The 19290-nt window shown below is 42.5% G+C and overlaps 2 protein-coding genes across 7 annotated transcripts; both read right to left on the bottom strand.

The window, feature by feature from the left end:
- Positions 1–3106: 3106 nt before the first annotated feature.
- Positions 3107–7172, bottom strand: b3gnt9 (UDP-GlcNAc:betaGal beta-1,3-N-acetylglucosaminyltransferase 9). Of its 4 annotated transcripts, XM_005945057.2 has the most exons (7): positions 6904–7170; positions 6088–6343; positions 5863–5982; positions 5144–5482; positions 4548–4789; positions 4218–4473; positions 3107–4141 (listed from the first exon to the last, which is right to left on the bottom strand). In XM_005945057.2, exons 2-7 carry the CDS (start codon positions 6238–6240, stop codon positions 3797–3799), a joined length of 1455 nt encoding a protein of 484 aa, XP_005945119.1. In that variant the 5' UTR covers positions 6241–6343; positions 6904–7170; the 3' UTR covers positions 3107–3796. The 4 variants fall into 4 exon arrangements, with proteins under 4 accessions (XP_005945119.1, XP_042069243.1, XP_042069245.1 ...); XM_042213309.1 differs by having other exon boundaries at positions 5863–6343; positions 6904–7172; XM_042213311.1 differs by having other exon boundaries at positions 5863–6211; positions 6904–7168.
- Positions 7173–10298: 3126 nt separating this feature from the next.
- Positions 10299–18077, bottom strand: bbs2 (Bardet-Biedl syndrome 2). Of its 3 annotated transcripts, none has more exons than XM_042213308.1 (18): positions 17938–18077; positions 17351–17482; positions 16780–17007; positions 16348–16473; positions 16103–16165; positions 15802–15879; positions 15535–15639; positions 14598–14684; positions 14348–14483; positions 14058–14197; positions 13547–13676; positions 13297–13468; positions 13077–13206; positions 12755–12874; positions 12468–12605; positions 12146–12258; positions 11143–11291; positions 10299–11023 (listed from the first exon to the last, which is right to left on the bottom strand). In XM_042213308.1, exons 2-18 carry the CDS (start codon positions 17465–17467, stop codon positions 10917–10919), a joined length of 2139 nt encoding a protein of 712 aa, XP_042069242.1. In that variant the 5' UTR covers positions 17468–17482; positions 17938–18077; the 3' UTR covers positions 10299–10916. The 3 variants fall into 3 exon arrangements, with proteins under 3 accessions (XP_042069242.1, XP_005945115.1, XP_042069241.1); XM_005945053.3 differs by having other exon boundaries at positions 17351–17545; positions 17938–18076; XM_042213307.1 differs by lacking the exon at positions 17938–18077 and having other exon boundaries at positions 17351–17931.
- Positions 18078–19290: the final 1213 nt, after the last annotated feature.

Raw genomic sequence — 19290 nt, 5'->3', positions numbered from 1 at the left:
GTGCGTGCGTGTGTGCGTGCGTGTGTGTGTGCGTGTGTGTGTGCGTGTGTGTGTGTGGCCCATTTCTGGAAATGGAGCTGGTATACTTAATTAAACGTGTAAAATTCATGGCAATGTGGCATTTTATATTTTGAATACTATAACTTTGTGTATGAAGAAACCGGTAGATTAACAAAGCATGTCCACAGGAAAAAAGGCAATAACGTAGCGAGTTACCGAGAAGGACTGAAAGCTTCGCTCTGGCACTTTGATGCTGTTTCGCGATGATGAGATGCGCCGTCTCCTAAGACTCCAACGCACCATTTGGACTTGAATGAAAGTGAATGTTCACTGCTGACTGACATCAAAGTTCATTTTCTGTTTGTGCAACCAGGATATGAAAAAAATAATAAAAAAAATATGGATGTGGAAAATGGCAAGAGGTTTTTTACTTTTTTTCTCCCCAAGTTTAAACTCAAAGATGGATTATGAATAAGAATTTTGTCCTCTTCATTGCACATGACACATCATTCAAAAGTTTGTGTGTCCCACAGAAAACCAGTTGGCCAGTGGAAGTCCTAGTTTAAATTCCTGTCTTCTTTTATCCGTCTGTATAGATGGATAGAGATATTAGAAAATGCTAAATTCATCACTCATCCTCGGTATGCCATTTATAAATACAGATATATTTTTATAACTATGTTTGATTGTTACTAGTAGTGATGTGGTAGCAGTGATATCTGTACATGCTGTAACAGATGGATAAACATATTTGTGTTTATAAAAGACGTACTACGGAGGAGTCATGAGATGATGAATTAAACACTCACTAACACCATACTAATGCTTAATAATGTACCATTATGAAGTGCTGCTGATGACTGAAATAAAACCTTTGAAGAAGGTTGAAAATAATGAAAATAATTCTAGAAGTCTCTGCATTTCCAAGAGAGCGGGATTTATCGCTGTGATGGCACGATGATTCACACACCAGGTTTGGAACTTGAACTCAGCCTGTATTCATGCATTTTCACCCGTATTGGATCTCCCCTGCAAACCCCTTTCAGGTGAGCTGTCTGTCCTTTATCCATTTCTTTAATGTCAGGTGTGTTTCCAGAACCACTAAAAACTGCTGTAATCAAACCTATACTGAAAAAGGACAATCTTGACAGGACACAAATGAACAACTACAGGCCGATCTCAAATCTCCCATTTTAAAGTAAGATCATTGAAAAAGCAGTTTCTCAACAGCTCAGTTACTTCTTAAACAGAATAACTGCTACGATGCCTTCCAGTCAGGTTTTAGACAGAACCACAGCACTGAAACCGCTCTGACTAAAGTGTTCAATGACATATGTCTGAATACAGACAGTGGAAAAATGTCAGTCTTAGTTTTACTGGATCTCAGTGCAGCATTTGATACAGTTGACCACAACATATTACTCAAACGACTGGAGAACTGGGCAGGTCTTTCAGGAACTGTACTAAACTGGTTCAAAACATACTTAGAAAACAGGAAATACTTTGTATCAATAGGTAACTTCACATCTGAGCAGACAAGTATCACATGTGGAGTTCCCCAAGGTTCCATCTTGGGACCCCTTCTGTTTAACATTTACATGCTCCCACTGGCACAGATTATAAAGAACAACAAAATAAACTACCACAGCTATGCAGATGACACACAAATATATATCACAATGTCACCAGGAGACCGAGGCCCTGTACAGGCTCTTGGTAAATGCATTGAGGAAATTAATGACTGGCTGTGCCACAATTTTCTCCAGCTAAACAAAAACAAAACTGAGGTAATAGTCTTTGGCGCCAAAGAAAAACGATTACAGGTCACCAGAGAACTTCAATCTATACATCTAAAAACCACAAACCAGGCGAGAAATTTGGGTGTAGTGATGGATGCAGACCTAAACTTAGAAAAACACATTAAGACAATAACAAAGTCAGCTTACTATCACCTCAAGAATATTTCAAGGATAAAAGATCTGATGTCTCAACAGGACCTGGAAAAACTAGTCCATGCATTCATCTTTAGTAGGCTTGATTACTGTAACAGCATCTTTACAGGTCTACCTAAAAAATCAGTCAGACAACTACAGCTCATTCAGAACTCTGCTGCTCGAGTCCTCACTAAGACCAAAAAAGTGGACCACATCAGTCCAGCTCTGAGGTCTTTACACTGGCTGCCTGTCCGTCAGAGGATAGACTTTAAAGTTCTGATGCTGGTCTATAAAGCTCTGAATGGTTTAGGACCAAAATACATCAGTGACCTCCTGACCCAGTATGAACCTTCCAGATCCCTCAGGTCATCTGGATCCGGTCTTTTATCAGTTCCCAGAGTCAGAACCAGACACGGAGAAGCTGCACCAAGCTTTTATGCTCCTTATATCTGGAACAAACTCCCAGAAAGCCTCAGATCAGCTGAAACACTCAGTTTATTTAAATCCAGGTTGAAGACTCACCTGTTCTCAGCTGCATTTGAATAAAGCACCAAATCCACACTTTTAAGCTTAAATTTCAAAACTTACATTTAACTACTGATTTTATCTACTGTTTTTTGCTTTGCTTTTATTTTAATCAATTTTAAATCCATCCATCGTCATCCGCTTTGTCCGGGGTCGGGTCGCGGGGGCAGCAGCCTAAGCAATTTTAAATCATGCTTTTTATTTGTTTTTGTTTTTTAATGTCTCTGTAAAGCACTTTGAATCACCTTGTTGTTGAATTGTGCTATACAAATAAACCTGCCTTGCCTATCCATGCATTCAGGTTGACCTATCAGAGAGAGGGACAGATCAGCCGATGTTATATTTACATATTGTTCTGTAATTATCTGTGTTGTGTGTTTATCAATCGCTGTAAGTATCTGATGAAGCTGGTTGAACATTTGGTTTTGTTTGTCTTATCTCGACCCATTGAAATGTCAAACAAGTAATGACAGGGTTACAATATGCCTCCAAAACAAAACCCACTTTGCTGAATCTGCCACACTAAATACTGAACCTCAGTGCTGTCCCGTCCATGTTTGCTTCGTCTGTCTTTGAGGACCATATCAGCCATATTATTCTAGACTAATCTTACACAACATGGCAAAAACAGGCAAATTCTACTAAAGTCCAGAGAACACGAGATTGTTTATTTCGTTTTAACGGACATAAATGTGATCTGTATACATGTGTGAACTTTGGCAGATTACTCTGAGATTCAGGAAACGGGATACGTCCAAACTGCGGCAGAGGTTTAGTTAGTGTGCATGTTTCAGTGAGCCTTGGTCCCATTTGGTTTGCATCATGCAGGTGGTTTCTATTTAGACTTGATTTGCTGCTCCTCCGGGGAACAGATAATGCGACCTTCCATTGGCGCCTCTGGGCAGCGTTACAAAGAAGAGAGGGGCATCTCTAAAAATCCCTGCTGCCTTCCCACTACACAAAGTCATTTCCAGTCTTGTCCACAGTCTGAATGTTAACAACGTGACAGCGTCGAGCTGGGGTTAAACCAGCTAACCGTGCTTTCTTTGGTTGTTCTCGTGGAACTGTATGGACGTAAACACTGTAAACAATACATTAAGGTTTAAAAGTCCCAACTGTTCACAGCCACAGTGTGAAAAGACAAATGTGGCTCTGATGTCAAACTAAAATCCCCTCGGGGCTTTCTTTCTCAATAATCTGGAACACATTTGGCCTTCGTCAGTTCATTTCCCCCACGACTGCCAGCCAGCTTGTATAAAGTCTCATATGACTCAGCTGCGCTTTTGAACGCCTCACGAGCCTTTCCAGTCTCGTGCTATGACCATTTTGTAGGGTCACTAATGTGAGACGAACACCCGTTTCTCATCGTAGTCCGTCTCCTCCCCCACCATCGAGCCCAGCCCCCCCCTCCATTTAAAAGGCCGGGGCGTCCGGCTGGTCCTGTTGTGGCAGCTCAGTTTGGGGTCGTGCAGGAGGTTCCACATGAGCCAGATTTGGGGGACGCTGAGGCTGTGAACAACCATGAGTTCTCTGTAAAAACAAGGGTCGAACGTCTGAAGGTGAGGAGCTGCTGACGGTCGGGGAATTCCAAAGGTCCGAAAGCCCTGATGTCGCGATGGTTTGATGCCGATCAGCTGGAGGCACATCCCCAGAAAGACATCGTCGATGGGGAACAATTCCACCTGGGAAAAAAAGTCATTCGAAATCATAGCATTTTTGATAGATGTGTGAAAATGCTCACTTTCTAATTTGAAGTACCTGTCGACAGGCGGAGCTCAGTCTCTGAGCTGTGTGTCCCGACATAACGAACCCTCCTCCGCCAGCATAATCGGGGTACAGACCCCCTCCGTACAAAAACTCTGGCACATAGTATTTGGAAGTGCGCCGGCGAATGGGTTTAGCACGGATAATAATATCACCGATAAACAGATCCTCGTTTGGCTGTTGGCCTCGTAGCATTTCCAGTATGTTTTCCACATTAACATACACATCGGCATCACCTTTGAAGATGAACCTGGATAAGACGAGATAAACGTAAGCTGAGCACCGGAAAAAAAACTTACGTCGGCTCGATTAATCGACACTGACTTGACACGAGGACAGCTGCTGTTGATCCAGTTCAGAAAGTGTGTTTCTTTTAGCGTCAGGTTGAAAAAGGTGTCTTCGAAATCCCACAGCAGGACGTCCTTATAGGTTTGACTCTCGTAGGACAGGAGCTGATCCCACAGAGGCAGAGCGGTTCGATTCTTGGGAACACCCAAGAGGAAAACTGTGCGGATGGACACGTCATTTTCAAAATGTCCCTCCTTACCCCACGTCCGGCGTACTACCTAAGAAAAAATGAAGCACAAAGGTTGTTTAACTCGACTAAGAGAGTAAAGGTTTTCCTAACACGCTGCACAGACACTTTATAGACTAGGAGCGGTAATACTCTTCATTAGGAATCATGTTTATGTTGATAAATTGAGTTACGTCCCACATTCAGTCACTTTCTTTGCTCAGTTTTGTTCCTTAATCCACTCCTGCCTTAAAGATGCGCTTGATCCGTATCGACCGGTGCTGGAAAACCAGATTACGTAAGTAGTGATGCGTGGAGTGGAAAAGGAACTAAATTGGTTATTACAGCCTCAAGTTTAGTAAGACGCAGAAAATACTGAGACATATGTTCTTGCAGAATATTTTACCTGACGTTTATCAAAATCTGCTGCTATGGATTTCACTGCAATGAGCATATAAGGGGCATTGTTAGACCCTCCTCCTTGTTCCTCTGCTCCTCTGATGTGACATTTTTCTGGCTGGTCTATGAGCAGCTTGAAGTTTCTGTTGTCCTTTTCTCTCAGATAAGCCTCAAAGTCAAACTGTGGCATCGTGGGTAGGGGATTGGCCGCAGTCTTGGTCGGCACAGCGTTCTTCCTTCGTGGCTTGGATTTGCCCTTAGACTTGGATTTGTGTTGGGGAGGTTTCGACCTGGACTGGGATTTACATGGAGGTGGCTGGACCCCTGAAGCCCTGGACGGGAACGCCTAATTAGGGGAAAATGTGTAAAGAAGACAATATCATTCATTAGCGGCACGTAATCTTAACAGCCATATAATTCTCACACAGTGTCCTGCATAATGTTTGTTTGTGACTCTGTATTTCATACTAATGTTGTAAATAAGGACGGAGCTAAGAAATGAATATCATGGTGCAACAACTTCAGGACTTTGTGTCACAATCTGATCCACTCCTCCACTTTTATTTAAATCTCAGTTTCTATTGAATATCTCTAAAAACAGATTTTTTGTATATATCGCTGGCAATATAGACCCTTAAACAATATCTGTTTTAATAAAGCCATTAGGCTCGCTGCTATAATACCAACACCTTCATATCAGCAAGTGTAACCTATATCGGGTCATACCCCTTGAAAGTCCTGGCCCACTTTAGCTCCAGTGGCTCCCAGCAGGGTCCGACTGGGGCTGGTGGAGCCGTGGATGTGCAGCTTCCACACAGGTCTATCCCATCCAGAGGAGAGCACAACCTGGAAACACAAGTGTTGTTTGAAAACTGAGTTGGATTTTTCTTTTAATCCAAAAAGCAACAGTGAAACAACGTGAACAGCAAAAAGAGCAACTTCCATCCTTACGTGTCGGGCATACAGCAGGAAACAGAACAGCACCAGCAGCAGAACTGTGCACATCACGTCTCCCTTCACATGGAGGAGCCTCCTCGTCACCAACATCCTTCTCAGCATCGTTTGAAGACGCTGACTGTAGTGAAGTATTAAGCAGGGATGCATTGGTCAGTCCTGCAGCAGCCTGGCAGACTGACTGGTACTTGGAGCTGGAAGACTCGATTTGGTTTTGCTGACTAGTCTGTTAAACTTGTGACGTGAGAACATCCTGGAGCAAAAGCAACAGACAGCATCAAAGAAAAAACAAAGAATCATTTATCGACCGCCCCGTTATTCTTCCCTTTGGGTTAAACTGTCCCAGATATTTATTTCAGCTCTGACCCGCGGTCATCTGATGCAATCGCTTCTTCCACTGTGGAAGGAATCAGTTCAGCAGATTTCCCGGGGCAAACAAATAAGCTGCAGTCTAGATGCCACGGCCAATCCTCAGTTTCACCCACTTTTTTACTGTATCACCGATAAACATCCACGCAACAATATCACTCGTGCTTTTTATGAGCTGACTGCGACTGTTTTTCCCTCTCACACCAAATTCTTCACTGGGTTCAGGAGTGGGAGTGTCTGGGTCTTGTGTAAGGGAACACGAAGGTGCCGAGAACTATTTTCTAAGAACGCTGTGTCCCTGAAGCAGACATAACGGCATAAATTAGAACAAGAACACAGAAGATTATCAGCTATATTACAAATATAGAAACACGCATCTGCTTATTTCTTTCATATTTAAATATATCGAGTGTTTTCTTGTTAAAGCAATTCATTCAGACTTACCCGAGGAGGCAGACAGAGAGTCAAACTAAAAACATCTGGGCTCCAGCGTGGGCTCCTTCTGCTCTAACAAAGTAAACCGACTTCCAGAGTTCGTAGAAAACCGCGAGGGGAAGTAAAATAGCGCACATCAGTCCGTGTGCTGTTTTCATGAGTACGAAAGATGCTCAAAGACGAGATGAAAACCCTGAAGGTGTTTCTCTGACCTGGCGCAGGACGGCTCTCCTCATGCTGCGTTAAGGTGCTGTAGGAAATAACACGTGTTCATTGTGTACCGTGGCGAACGCTAGCCTGTCTTACTTTTGGAGCGCTAATGGTTAAAGTGTGAGTTACTGACTCGATGTGGGCGTGGCTGAACGAGCTCAAAAGTAGAGTATCGCTCTACGGATACTTTTCAAACGCAGTTAAAGTAGACGATCAACGCGAACAGCCTTTGGGAGGAGATGTATAGGAATATGTCAATAAACCGGGCAAAAGCAAAGGGCATATGCAAAGACATCAGGCTAGTGATGCAAGTTTTTGGGGGTTTTTTGCCTAATAAACTCTGTAAAAATGTCGCTATAATACAGGACAGCGTGGGCAGTGGGCTCTGGTCGGCAGTAGGGAGGAGTTAACCACTGATTCAAACCAGGGACTGCATAAAACATTTAAAAATGCAGTAAAACTTGGAGTGTTGTTCATGGTTTTGGTCTTGTTTGTTTCTACCAGGGATTTTAGAGATGAGCTCCAACTACAGAGCAGACTCAAGGAGATGTTCAGTGGCATCAAGTTTGATGGTGTCCAGCTTTTGATGCAGGTTTGCCACCACATCGTGAAGCAGAGGAAATACAAGAGAAGGTGATGATATAAAACGGTATAGAAGGAAATGTAAAAGTCATCCTGCAGTGCGTGTACAGCATTCAGACTCCCAACTGCATTTAAAGCTACGTGACCCACTGTTGGCAGAACCGTGATCATGTTTTCTGTACACAGTCCGTGGCTTTGTTGGCCCAGGATGGGAGTGGGGTAACTACGGCTGTATCCCAATTCAGGGTCTGCAGCCTCAACGATCCTCAAGCGCCGCGTACTCAAAGACCGCTAAGGCCGGAAGTGCGAGGCTTGTGAAATGGGCGGTCTAGCCTCCGTCGCGCTGCCCAGGTTGCCTAGCAACCATGATACTAACAGCTGGAAACGTGTCATACAGCTGTGTTTGACAGAAATGAAGGAGAAAATCTTTTGTTCTGTGTTTGTTTGTTTCTACATGAGCTTTGATCATTCTCTGTAAGATTAAGCTCAGCTATTGAACGGCGTATATTTTAAAGTAAAGGCTTTAAAACCAAGTTAGTACAAACGTCACTAATGTCACATAACTTTGCCGACATGTGGCCAACAGAATGTTTTAATGTTCTTCGTTATTAAACATTGCACATAAATAAGTGACATAATATTCAGTATGTCTGTGAAGGTTCTCAGTCATCCAGGTCATCGTAGTCTAAAGGAGCTTGCAAAGAAAAGCGTCTGGACTTCTTTAAGTTGCTTGAAGACGTTTCACCTCTCATCCGAGAAGCTTCTTCAGTTCTAAGGTCAAATGGTGGAGAGTCCCAGATATAAACCTAGTGGGAGTTTCCCCCCACAGAGGGACAAAAGGACCCCCTGATGATCCTCTAATCGCCTGAGCCAAGGTGGGAAACTGGGCGTGGGTCCCAATCAGCCAGAGTTTCGGGTGGTTCATTGTGAAACCTGGCCCCACCTTATCATGTGAATTCCTGAGGTCAGATGGCCCAGGATGTGAGTGGGCCATCCAGGCTGTGTCCCTGATTGGACAGGGTCTGCACGCTTGAAGTACACGCACTACGCGTACTACGTACGGTGCGTACTATAAGTACGAGAAGTGCGGAAGTGAGAGGCTTGTAAAATGACTGTTCAGCACAGAAATGAAGCCCAACAATCATGTTTACAGTCCTGTGGTCTCAGCCTCAGATACTCAGCTAATCAAAGTGATGTCATGAGAAAAATGAATGACCAACAAAACATTTTTCTCCTTCATTTCTGTCAAACAAAGCTGTATGTAACGTGTCTCGCGGTTAGTATCATGGTTGCTAGGCAACCTGAACAGCGCGACGAAGCGTATACCGTCCCATTTTACTTTTTTCTTTTTTAAACTTTATTTAAAGTAAACAAGTTTACATATAAAATGCACATACACATACAATTACATATACAAAACCATGAGCACATACAAAAAGGAGAAAACAAGCGGGAAAATCTAGCATCTGAGTCCACACAACGTTCACAACACTTACAGTTTTAATTCGTTCCAGGGGAAAACTTTCCCAAGTTTCAGGTCCATTGTTCGTCTTCTCCGCAGGTCTGTAATGATATGTTTACTCACCACATCACTACTTAAAACGAGAAGCACATTAATTCATAAATGTGATCTAACAAAGGTAAAGGGAAAAAATTAACCATGCTTGCTGTTCATATGTCTTGTAATTGGGATGAAGTAAACATCTGTTGAGTAATTTAACATAAAATTGTTTGATAGTGTTAATTTGGAAAGCCAAAACTTTAGCGGGTCCACCAGACCCATGAACACTGGCTGAGTAACAAAAATACGAACACCACACAAGGGTTAAATTAACTTCCAATAAAAAAGGTTTATCATTGATTGAAATTCATTCAGAAATGTTTAATGAATGAGCTGTCACAACTTTCAAGTACAAAGTTGTTATGAAGTCTGTCACATCGCCCCCCTTTTTTTTCTTTTTTCTTTTCTATCCTTTATTTATTTATCCTTCTTATTTCATTGTGCTGTATATTGCTACTCTCATTTGCCTTGTATGTCTACTGTACAAACTGAACTGGAATGACTGACTGTTCGCTTTATTTCAATAAAGTTTTGAATAATAAAAAAAAACCTCTTCGGCCGCTCCCTTCTGCCGTATTTTGCGGCAAAATTATCCACAACCACCGCCGCGCTATGAATTGTGGGATATATGGGACCACGAAGCATGCACCGGACCACGCTTGATATTTGGGGAAATCGACGGCGCATTTGAAGTACACTTCAAATTGGGACAGCCGTCGTCGCGTGGCGGTGACGTAACCGCACTTAAAATGCGTACTTCAAGCGTGCGGACTCTTAATTGGGACACAGCCCCTGAGTTGGGATACAGCCTACGTCCACTGTGAGCGACCATCTTTGAACAGAGGGCGGGGCTTACCACACCATGTTTATTTATTCATGTTTTTGGAAACTTGCCTGTAAAGCAGACTAAATAATGTTGGAGCATTTGTCTAAACACATCAGTATTTAAAATGTTTACCTGCTCTCTTTTGATTTGATATAAACGTCTCAAATCCATCTAGAAATAAACCCTCCCTTTATAGGTACTGTAAAAAAAATCAGCCAAAAGTTATAAATGTTTAAAATGTAATTTAATAACAATTTTTCCACAAACACAAAGTTACATGTGCACTTTCTGAATACAGTCTACAAAAAGTAAACAAGTTAGACGGTTTTCTTTGGCTACAAATGCCACACGAACACGCAGCAGCTGAGAGCCGAGGCCGAGCGTGAAGGTCCACGCCACCGGTGACTTTACGGTCAGCTGAATGAAACCGGCACACTCGTTTTCTCAGACTGTCTGGGACAGGTCACCGCAAATGCATGAAATTGGCGTCATACTCGAGTCCTTCTGTTTGTCTTAACTTCTGACTAAAGTGAGTAAATGGCTGCTCACGCAGGTTAGTGATTTAGGTAAACTCCAGCGCACTAGCTGAAGCCCTTCCAATCAGCCCGACAATTTTGCACAAAGTCTGAGGTCACCATTATATTTGTGTTGGCTGAATTCCAATTTCAAGAAGCTGGTGCCAAATGTTGCTTAAAACTGAGTCGTGGATTAAGGCCGCTTCAGTGTCTCTGACTATCTCCTGCTGTTCTTGCTCCAAACGTACTCACTGGCCTCATTACAGTTATTACACGTGCTGACTGTAAACTTCTCTAGTCCGCTCCCGCGTCCCTCATCCTTCCACTCTCAGGAGGATGCGGTGCCAGCCCTCATGATCCTGAAAAGCGCGTTGACGTTATTGCTTTTGATGGCGTCTCGACAGGCAGAGATCACTTGGTTCTTGGGCTTACCCACTGCAGAGAAGCATACACAGAGGCAGATACGCTTAATATATCATCTTCTCCCCTGGTTCAATTGGAGGTAGTTAACAAACAGTGCTGCTATGTTAAGAAGTAGTGCTTGTCAGACTTACCTCGAAGCCTGCCGGCTCGCTGTATGGCTTGGTTGACAGACTTGAGACAAGCCAGAAGAGCATTGTGGTTGTTTGAGCGGATCTTGTACTCATTGATTAGATCCCGGTTTAGATCATACAGCTCTCTGTAGCGCTTCTTCATAGTTGTCCTACAGTGGAAACGAACAAAGATGTGAGGAAAAGAAGGAAGTTTTTGCAGTTTCATGATAGAAGAACTGACATGAATGAAATGATACTGTAACAGGATTTATTCTTCTGCGTTAAATCTATGCTGTAGGTATGTCAAGACTGCAAACCCCTGTGCAACCCTACGCCATAACCTATGCCGTTATCTGACGTGCACGTCCCTGGAAATGTAACGCTGCCTCGGTGCAGCGCTTGACTACCGCCATCGTCTCGGTCAGTGCCGTCAGTCCTCTGATCCATTTATGGATTTCTGTTTGCCGCGCTTTTTGAACGCATCAGTGAGAGAATAATAACTATCACCTTAATAAAGGACTCGTATCATTAGTAAATTCCTGAAGCTAGATCACCAAAACTATTAGATATGTTTACCTGTAGGGGAATAAAAACACGAATAAATAAATCAAACTGCTCATAACAAAGAGAGAGAACCCAGGATTTTATTTCTACCATGGCTGCAGCGAATGAAACACACGCCTTTCAGGGCACATACATCCATTCGCTTCCGCTTATCCTTTTAAGGGTTGTTGGAGCCTATCCCAGCTGTCATCAGGCTAACATACAGAGACAGACAACAATTCACACTCACATTCAATTAAGTAAGCCGGAGTACCCGGAGAGTACCCACGCAAACACGAGGAGAACATGCGAACTCTACACAGGTGGTGGAGATGGTGGAATTGAACTCAGGACCTTCTTGCTGTGCAGCAACAGTGCTAACCACCGTGCCACCGTGCTGCACATACAAGTCCAGATAATTCAACAATAATGTAGCAATATGGCTGCAAGTATTATGAAGTAAAATACTGAGATAACTCACATGTCACCCATTAGGCGCGCGTCCTCTGCTTGCACCAGCATGTTTCTAATGTAGTTGGAGTGGTCAGCCATAGCTGCAGTTAGTTTCTGGTGGACAGAATGGAACTCGTCCACCTAGGAAACACATTTAAACGTACAGGTCACCTTAAATTCAGCTGACCTATTTTTGGCCTGTAGTGTATGACTTGCCCAGTTTAGGAGATAGACTATAGGGACTAAAGTTTTGGTCCACACCTTCTAATCTCAAGAATTTGGACTTTTATTGCTACTGACCCAGGCTGTCCTGAACGTTTGACAGAGAGCAGATGAAACCTGAGCCAAACCTCAGTGAGCGTAGTGTGTAGCTCCTCAAAATATGTGGGGAAGTCCGCTTCTGCTGACAGGTCCTCAATTGCCAGGAAGGAGGCTAATGATTGGATAAGATCTCCTGCTAGGTCAATATCATCAGTTCTTATGGTGATCTGATTGGACACATTACAAATTATTATTGTTCTTAAAATACATATAAACTAATGACAGAGCAAGTCTCTAAGTTCATATAAGAAACAAATGAGTGCTGTGGATATTTTATTGTATTGTATATTTTTCACACAGCAGCGTTGATGTGTACCTGTCCACTGCTGGCCATGCTGAAGGACAACAGCCCCCCACCTCTTAGTGAACTGAAGGTAACATCGGGACTCTCCTCTCCCTCTGGAAGCAGGAAATTCTGATTCAGCCACATCACCACCTACACAAGAACACAATGACACAGAGCCGAGGATTAAACAGGAGACACATTTATAATCATTCAATATACAGCAAGTGTACAAGGAATGACATTTCACTGCAGCTGGCTCAAAACAGGATAAAAAAAGTGCAACATTAAACATGTATTAACATACGGAGCAGAATTCGATTTTATAAATGCAGATGATCGTGCGACAGTCTACCCTCTGCTGTCGATCGTTGATGCTGAAGGCGACCCTCCCTGTGGGCTGTGCAGCCGACGAGTCGACAGCGAGGTCGTACATGGAGAAACGAGGCAGCTGACGAGTGATTTCAAACACGTGGAACTGAGTGCTAACGAGGACGAAAAGAACAGGATGACGTGAGAATGAGAGCGGCGTTGTTAACTGCATTAGAAAAAGACTCATTACTCGCAGATCTTACCTAGTTCTCCCTCCAACAAAGGCTTTGATGTGCAGATCCACTGGTATATCCTTTGGGGGCACAATGGGGACTCTGACACAACCAGACAGGTTTTGAGCACTGGGGTGGACAACGTGACTCTCACCCTCAAATATGCCTTCTGCAAAGATGAGCACTGCACGGATAACAGTCTCTGTAAAAGATCAAGGAGAGACTCAGCAACTTATACGCAAACACTCAATAAACGGTGAGACGCGCTAACCAACTCTACCATTTGGTGTTGAAATGCTGAGCTCCACATGAGCCTTCTGGGTCTCTGTAGCAGCTTTCACTGACAGTGCTGTCTGGAGCTGAGTGTTGGCTGGTATGACTCCCATCCCACTGTGTGTCTCTGACACACCCTGAAATAAGAGCAGAGTTAATGACTCCTCACACAGGCTGAGCCCAGAAATTCTTTCAGAACACACAGTTGTGACTTCGATCGGAAACGTTGCTTCCACAGATCAGACTTTTTATTAACATGGATAAATCAATAACAAAAACTCTTTAACACAATTACAAACAGCTGCCTCAAAGGTGCATGTTAAACTGTAGTGGCGCCTGTCTGCTCCAGTTCTAGGGTTTTCATAAAGATCTTTCGTTAACGTTTAAGAAGAGTTTTTTAAATTATTGGTACCATAAATGTAAAGCCACTGTGTGCCTGCTGAAATGTAGAACCCACAAACATCACCAGACGCGTGCCTCTTAAATCCCCATCAGTTTATTGTGACTGAATAAATCACCTTGGCATTCTCCTCGTAGTTGCGAAGCTCCAGCAGCAGATTCTGTCTGCGCTGGCTGAGCTCTCGAACAAGGTCCTGCTCGGCACTCGTGTCCATGAGATTCCCTTTTAGGTCTTTACTGGCTGGCAGATAACCACGAACTACAAACACATTGACAAGTATAGCAACATCCTCTTATGAGCTCACAGTGTCAGTCTTTGAAATTATACCTGGCTTGTCCGTGTTCACAGAAAACACACAAGGAAACGTACAAATGTCCATTTTCAACCAGTTCTCACACACAGACTTACCTTCTCCTTCTGTAGAGGTGCAGATGAGTTGTTTCTGTCCATCCAGCCTGTAGTCTCCCTCCACTACTCCAGCCACAGAAGTAGAGAAGTTGTCTTTGAAAATGACCTCACCAGTGCGGTCGCTGCGAGCGTCAATCTGACATAAAAAGCACACCGAATCCTTGCCAGTTGTTGTCCCACAAAATCATTTTGAAAAAATCCCATGTTAAAACAGTAAGAAGTAGTTTGTGGATAACAGTTGTGTACCCACCTTTCCATTGGACCAACCAGTGATGAGCTCCACAACCCCATCGGCATTCAAGTCAAATGCAAAGATGCTCATTGCATGATTCTTGGACTAAGTGAGGAGAAAAGAGCACATTACACAGTAGAAAACTGAATTATTTACATTTGAACCCAGCCAAAACTGTCTTTACTCATCAGGTTCAAACTGCAGGTGAGCAATGCACTACTGTCCCTAAATCTTCATGCTGTGAAAGGTAACACAGAGGGTTCCATCGTTCATGGACGTCCTACAAATGACTATTAGTCATGTTACAAGTAGTATTTGTTACTACTACACTAATCCCCGTCAGAGACATTTATACTGGCAGACTTGAGCGGAGAGTCAGTATCATCATGGCACTCTGGACCCCCCAGTAAAGGCTACAGGTCGATCAGGTCAAAGACAAACAGACTCAATAAAGGGTTTTACTGTCAAACATGCCCCACCTCCACCCTGACTCAAGGTTAACTGTGCTGCTAACATTTATTTACATTTTCACTGTAGTTATAAATAACAATCCTACCTGTATTTATAAAGCAGACTTATTATAGTATAATGCAACCGACATTCCTACCTCTTACTCGATGTGCACCACCATATCTGTGCATCTTTTATTCTAAAGTAACTTTAATGTAACAAATCTACATATTGCTAATGGAGAGATGCCAAACTGCCGTCCATTGTTCTTGTAACAGTGACAATAAAGATCTATCTCATCTAAACCACATTCACAGAACAGATACAGTTTGACATTATCTGGTTATAAATGAATGGAAAAAAAATACATTTGGATTAATTAAATGTTTATTGCAGAATAATCTCAAAGTTTTGAACTTTTAGGAAACATAAAAAGTACAAAAACAAAATGAAAAGAAGGAGAGACGCCAAAGAAATGAAGAACGTATGAAGATGATTACGGTACCTTGATTCTCCAGTAGCGGGCAGCGCGGTCATACACACCGACAGTGCCATTAGCCAGAGCATAACCAAACCTGCTGCCGTGCATATGGCACAAAGATGTTACTGTCTGTTGGAGCAAGACACACAGATAAGAAATTGTACAACACATTAGTGCTACAAGTGCAAAGTGTTTTATTATTGCTTCTTGTGCACAAAGCACATTAAAAACATGTAACACAACATGATCAAGCTAGCAGTTACCAAGCTACACATTGCACCCTCATTTTACCTCATTCTCAGTCATCTCTGACACAAGTTCATCCTCTTTGAACACTCTGATGTCAAAATCCTCAGACCCCACCAGGAGCTGTGAGTACAACAGCAACAACAGCCAGCTTTATTTATATGGCACCAAATGACAACAACAGTCACCTCAGGGCAGTTTGTATTGTAAGTTAAAGACCCTCCAGTCATATTTGCATGAATTAATTTCATACCTATACTTATAACAGAACTGTAAGATGCTCTGTTACTGAAATTGTAGTGTGTTAAGTGGAAAGCTCCCCGACTACTGGGCAGTCAAGACTTACCTCGTTTTTTCCATCCCCAGTGAAGTCACAGAGCACCAGAGACCTGACATTATCTCCAGTGACCTAAGAAGATGTAGTTTAAGATCAAGTGGAGCACAATTTTTTTATAAATATGTGAAAAATATGTAAACATTCATGATTTTAGACCAAGAAAACCAGTTTGATGAGATGTTACTAGTTAACACATAAAAAGTAAAAACACTAGATACGGGGGGAGGGGGGGGGGAATCTTGCTTTTTTCTTACCGTCCAAAAGTGGTCATTGCCCTGATAGTCAAAGCCTTGCAAGGCACAGTTCCCTCCAATGATAGCAAGAGGGGAGGGGATGTCCCCAAGTTTCCCCAACACGATGGCATTAGCTCCATCTGTCACCTGCACACAGAGAAGAAGCACGTTTAAATACAAGCCAGCAAAGCATTTATAAAAGAGCCACTTTTCATTTTGTGACTGTTACTATGAAGCAGAGATTTTTACTTGTCTCAATTGTATAATTAGCTGAGTCAGTCAGGTTGTGGCGTCAGCTGGATTAATCAGTAATTCTGTCACTTTTTAAACCAAACTACATATAAAAAAGCTGAAATCAACAGAACTAATTAAGAATTGTTTGAATCCTGATTTAAATATAGAATAACACAAGTCACAACACCCAGTTCCAATATTTTTCCTGACTTTACTCACCTCTCTGTAAAATATGTCAGCATTGTCATGGACATCATAAGCCAACAGGTTTGTCTGGGATCCCACCAACAGTGTGTCCCCAGTAGTATTTGGTCCCAGTCTTCCTGCAGCCAAACAGGTGACTGCCTGATTGATGTTGAGCAGAGAAATGTCAGAGTCTTGGGCACTCTGGCTCAGTCGGTGAGCCACAGGTCTCTGGCCACGGGTGTGGGGGTTGTGAATGAAAACCTTTTAATGAGAAAGACAACAAGAGAGTAGGGAACTGCCAAATGCTCCAGAGAGTCAGCAGTTCTTTTCCACACAGAGCCAGATAAGTTTGGGTAAATGAAATCATCATTTGAAAACTGCATTTTGTATTTACTGAGGTTCTAATTGTCTAACATTAAAATTAGCTATTAGCGTGAACCAGGTAACTGTGACAAGTACGATCAAAAAAGAAATCATGAAGAGGGCAAATACTTGGTTGTTTTCACTCTCATCGGGTCACAAAAACATGATAGTAATTTTCCTACAGCATGGATGATATTTATCACATAACTGTGAGGATTTTGCAAACATTTATTTCCCTCACCTTTCCAGCCTGCGTGGCGGCAGTAAGGCATGGATGAACCCCATCAAACTGCCCAATAGTCACCATGCGAGGGTTAATCTTGTGGTTCAGCTTCAGAGTGAATATGGGGACCAGCATGATGCTTACTCTGGTCTTAATATAGAGATGAGAACTTACCGAGAATCAAATATCTCACACACAAGACGAGAAGGTTGCCTAAAAATAAGCAAAAGGTGATGAGTAACTTTGCCACACTAATGTAATTACAGGCTTTAGCTCAGCCAGCCACAGGCGACTTCCGTTGCCTAGCAACAAGGAGTCGCAAGCTAAAGCTTTTCAGCTGGCTAATCTCCCCGTCGTTTGCTCCAGAAGAATGGCATTTAAACAACCATAAGACACCACACCCGACACCTTCACACGTCGTAGGCCCTGCAGAAACACCAAGTACGGCATGGTGCTTTCTGCTGAAAGAAATATTGGACTTAAACGCATGGAAAGCTAGCACAACTAGCTGACATTAACGTCGACGTCTTGGAACTCGCAGGAAACAAGTCCAAACTACTGACGGCCCAACAACAAAAGACATCACTAATTTGTGACAAACGTACCAGGCCCACGCGTTAGCAGCAAAACTTCGATTTTTGTTCCAAAGAATCCAGTCGCAAATGAGCTACCTGGATAAAATGATAACACGGCCACAGGAAGTCGACTAGCCGCCAACATCCGGTCTGCTGTTTTCAAAATAAATTACACAACTCAGAGTTGCAGTGGGCTAATGTTGCTATACATGGAAGAAAAATGCATTTCTTCTTCTTCTTTCAACAGATCACCTTCCTTCATCTTAACCTCTTCCTAATATTGTGTCACCTCAACCCACTTCATGTCCTTCTTCAATATATCCACGAACCTGCTTTGCTATCTTCCTCTATTCCTTCAGTTTGGGAGCTCCATCTTCAATATCCTTGTGCAGAGGCGGGACTGTGGATGTATTGGACCTCTAATATACTCATTTTTAATCTTGTCTTGTCACTCCCACTCATAATCTTACTATCTCAATTCTGCCCCCTCCAACTCATCCGCCTGTCTTTTTTCATATTTCTACTGCCACATATCACAACAAGTCTCACTACCATCTTGCAAACGGTCTATTTCACTGCTGTTACCAATCACCCCTGGCGCTCATCTTAACACACTCTACTACTGACTTTGATTCTACGGCACACCTCTACCCCTCCAGACTATCACTACAGATAACAATGTTGTCTGTGAACATGATGGTCCACAGAGACTTCTGCCTAACCTCTTCTACCAGCCTGTCAGTCAAAACTATCTCATCACCTGTCCAAATGGGGATCAGATCAGAATTCTGTGCTCCTAAGGACTACCACATGATCGGCCCACGGTGTCTCTACGTTTATTTTATTAGTAGTTTAAAAAATAAAATAAAATCCCACCACCACCACCAACAACAACAACAACAACAGGCGTTTTAGTAAATAAATAAATACATTCTGACAACTAAGGATTCAATTCAGTGGGACAATCTCAGATTTTTCATTGAAAAGGTGTAGGCGGAAACTTAAGCTTGTTACATCTGCACTTTTTACTTACATAATATCATAAATGAATTACACTAACACACGTAAAACAAAACACAACCATAAAAAAACATCAATAATAACTTTGCCACTTGGTTTTTGAACTTTAAAAATTGAAGAAAAACTTAATAACTTAACTCCTCATCAAATTTTCCACTCAAAATTTGTAAGCAATATACATATTTTTTAACCACTTACTTCTAAATTTCTATTTTCTAAATTTCTAATTTAGAAGTACTGATGAGCTCTGTGTGGTTAGAGAGTAATTAAATATGTCAAATAACTCTCTTCACAGTCACAAAAGTCAAGTCCAACTGCATGAGAAAAGTAATGATTTCTGTTGTTGTGAAAGAAAAAAAGCAA

Source organism: Haplochromis burtoni, unplaced genomic scaffold, assembly GCF_018398535.1.
Source record: "Haplochromis burtoni strain Fernald_Lab_line unplaced genomic scaffold, NCSU_Asbu1 Contig_433, whole genome shotgun sequence".
Taxonomy (NCBI): domain Eukaryota; kingdom Metazoa; phylum Chordata; class Actinopteri; order Cichliformes; family Cichlidae; genus Haplochromis; species Haplochromis burtoni.
The sequence above is the reverse complement of the archived record's forward strand: the minus strand, read 5'-3'. Positions and strand labels throughout refer to the sequence as shown.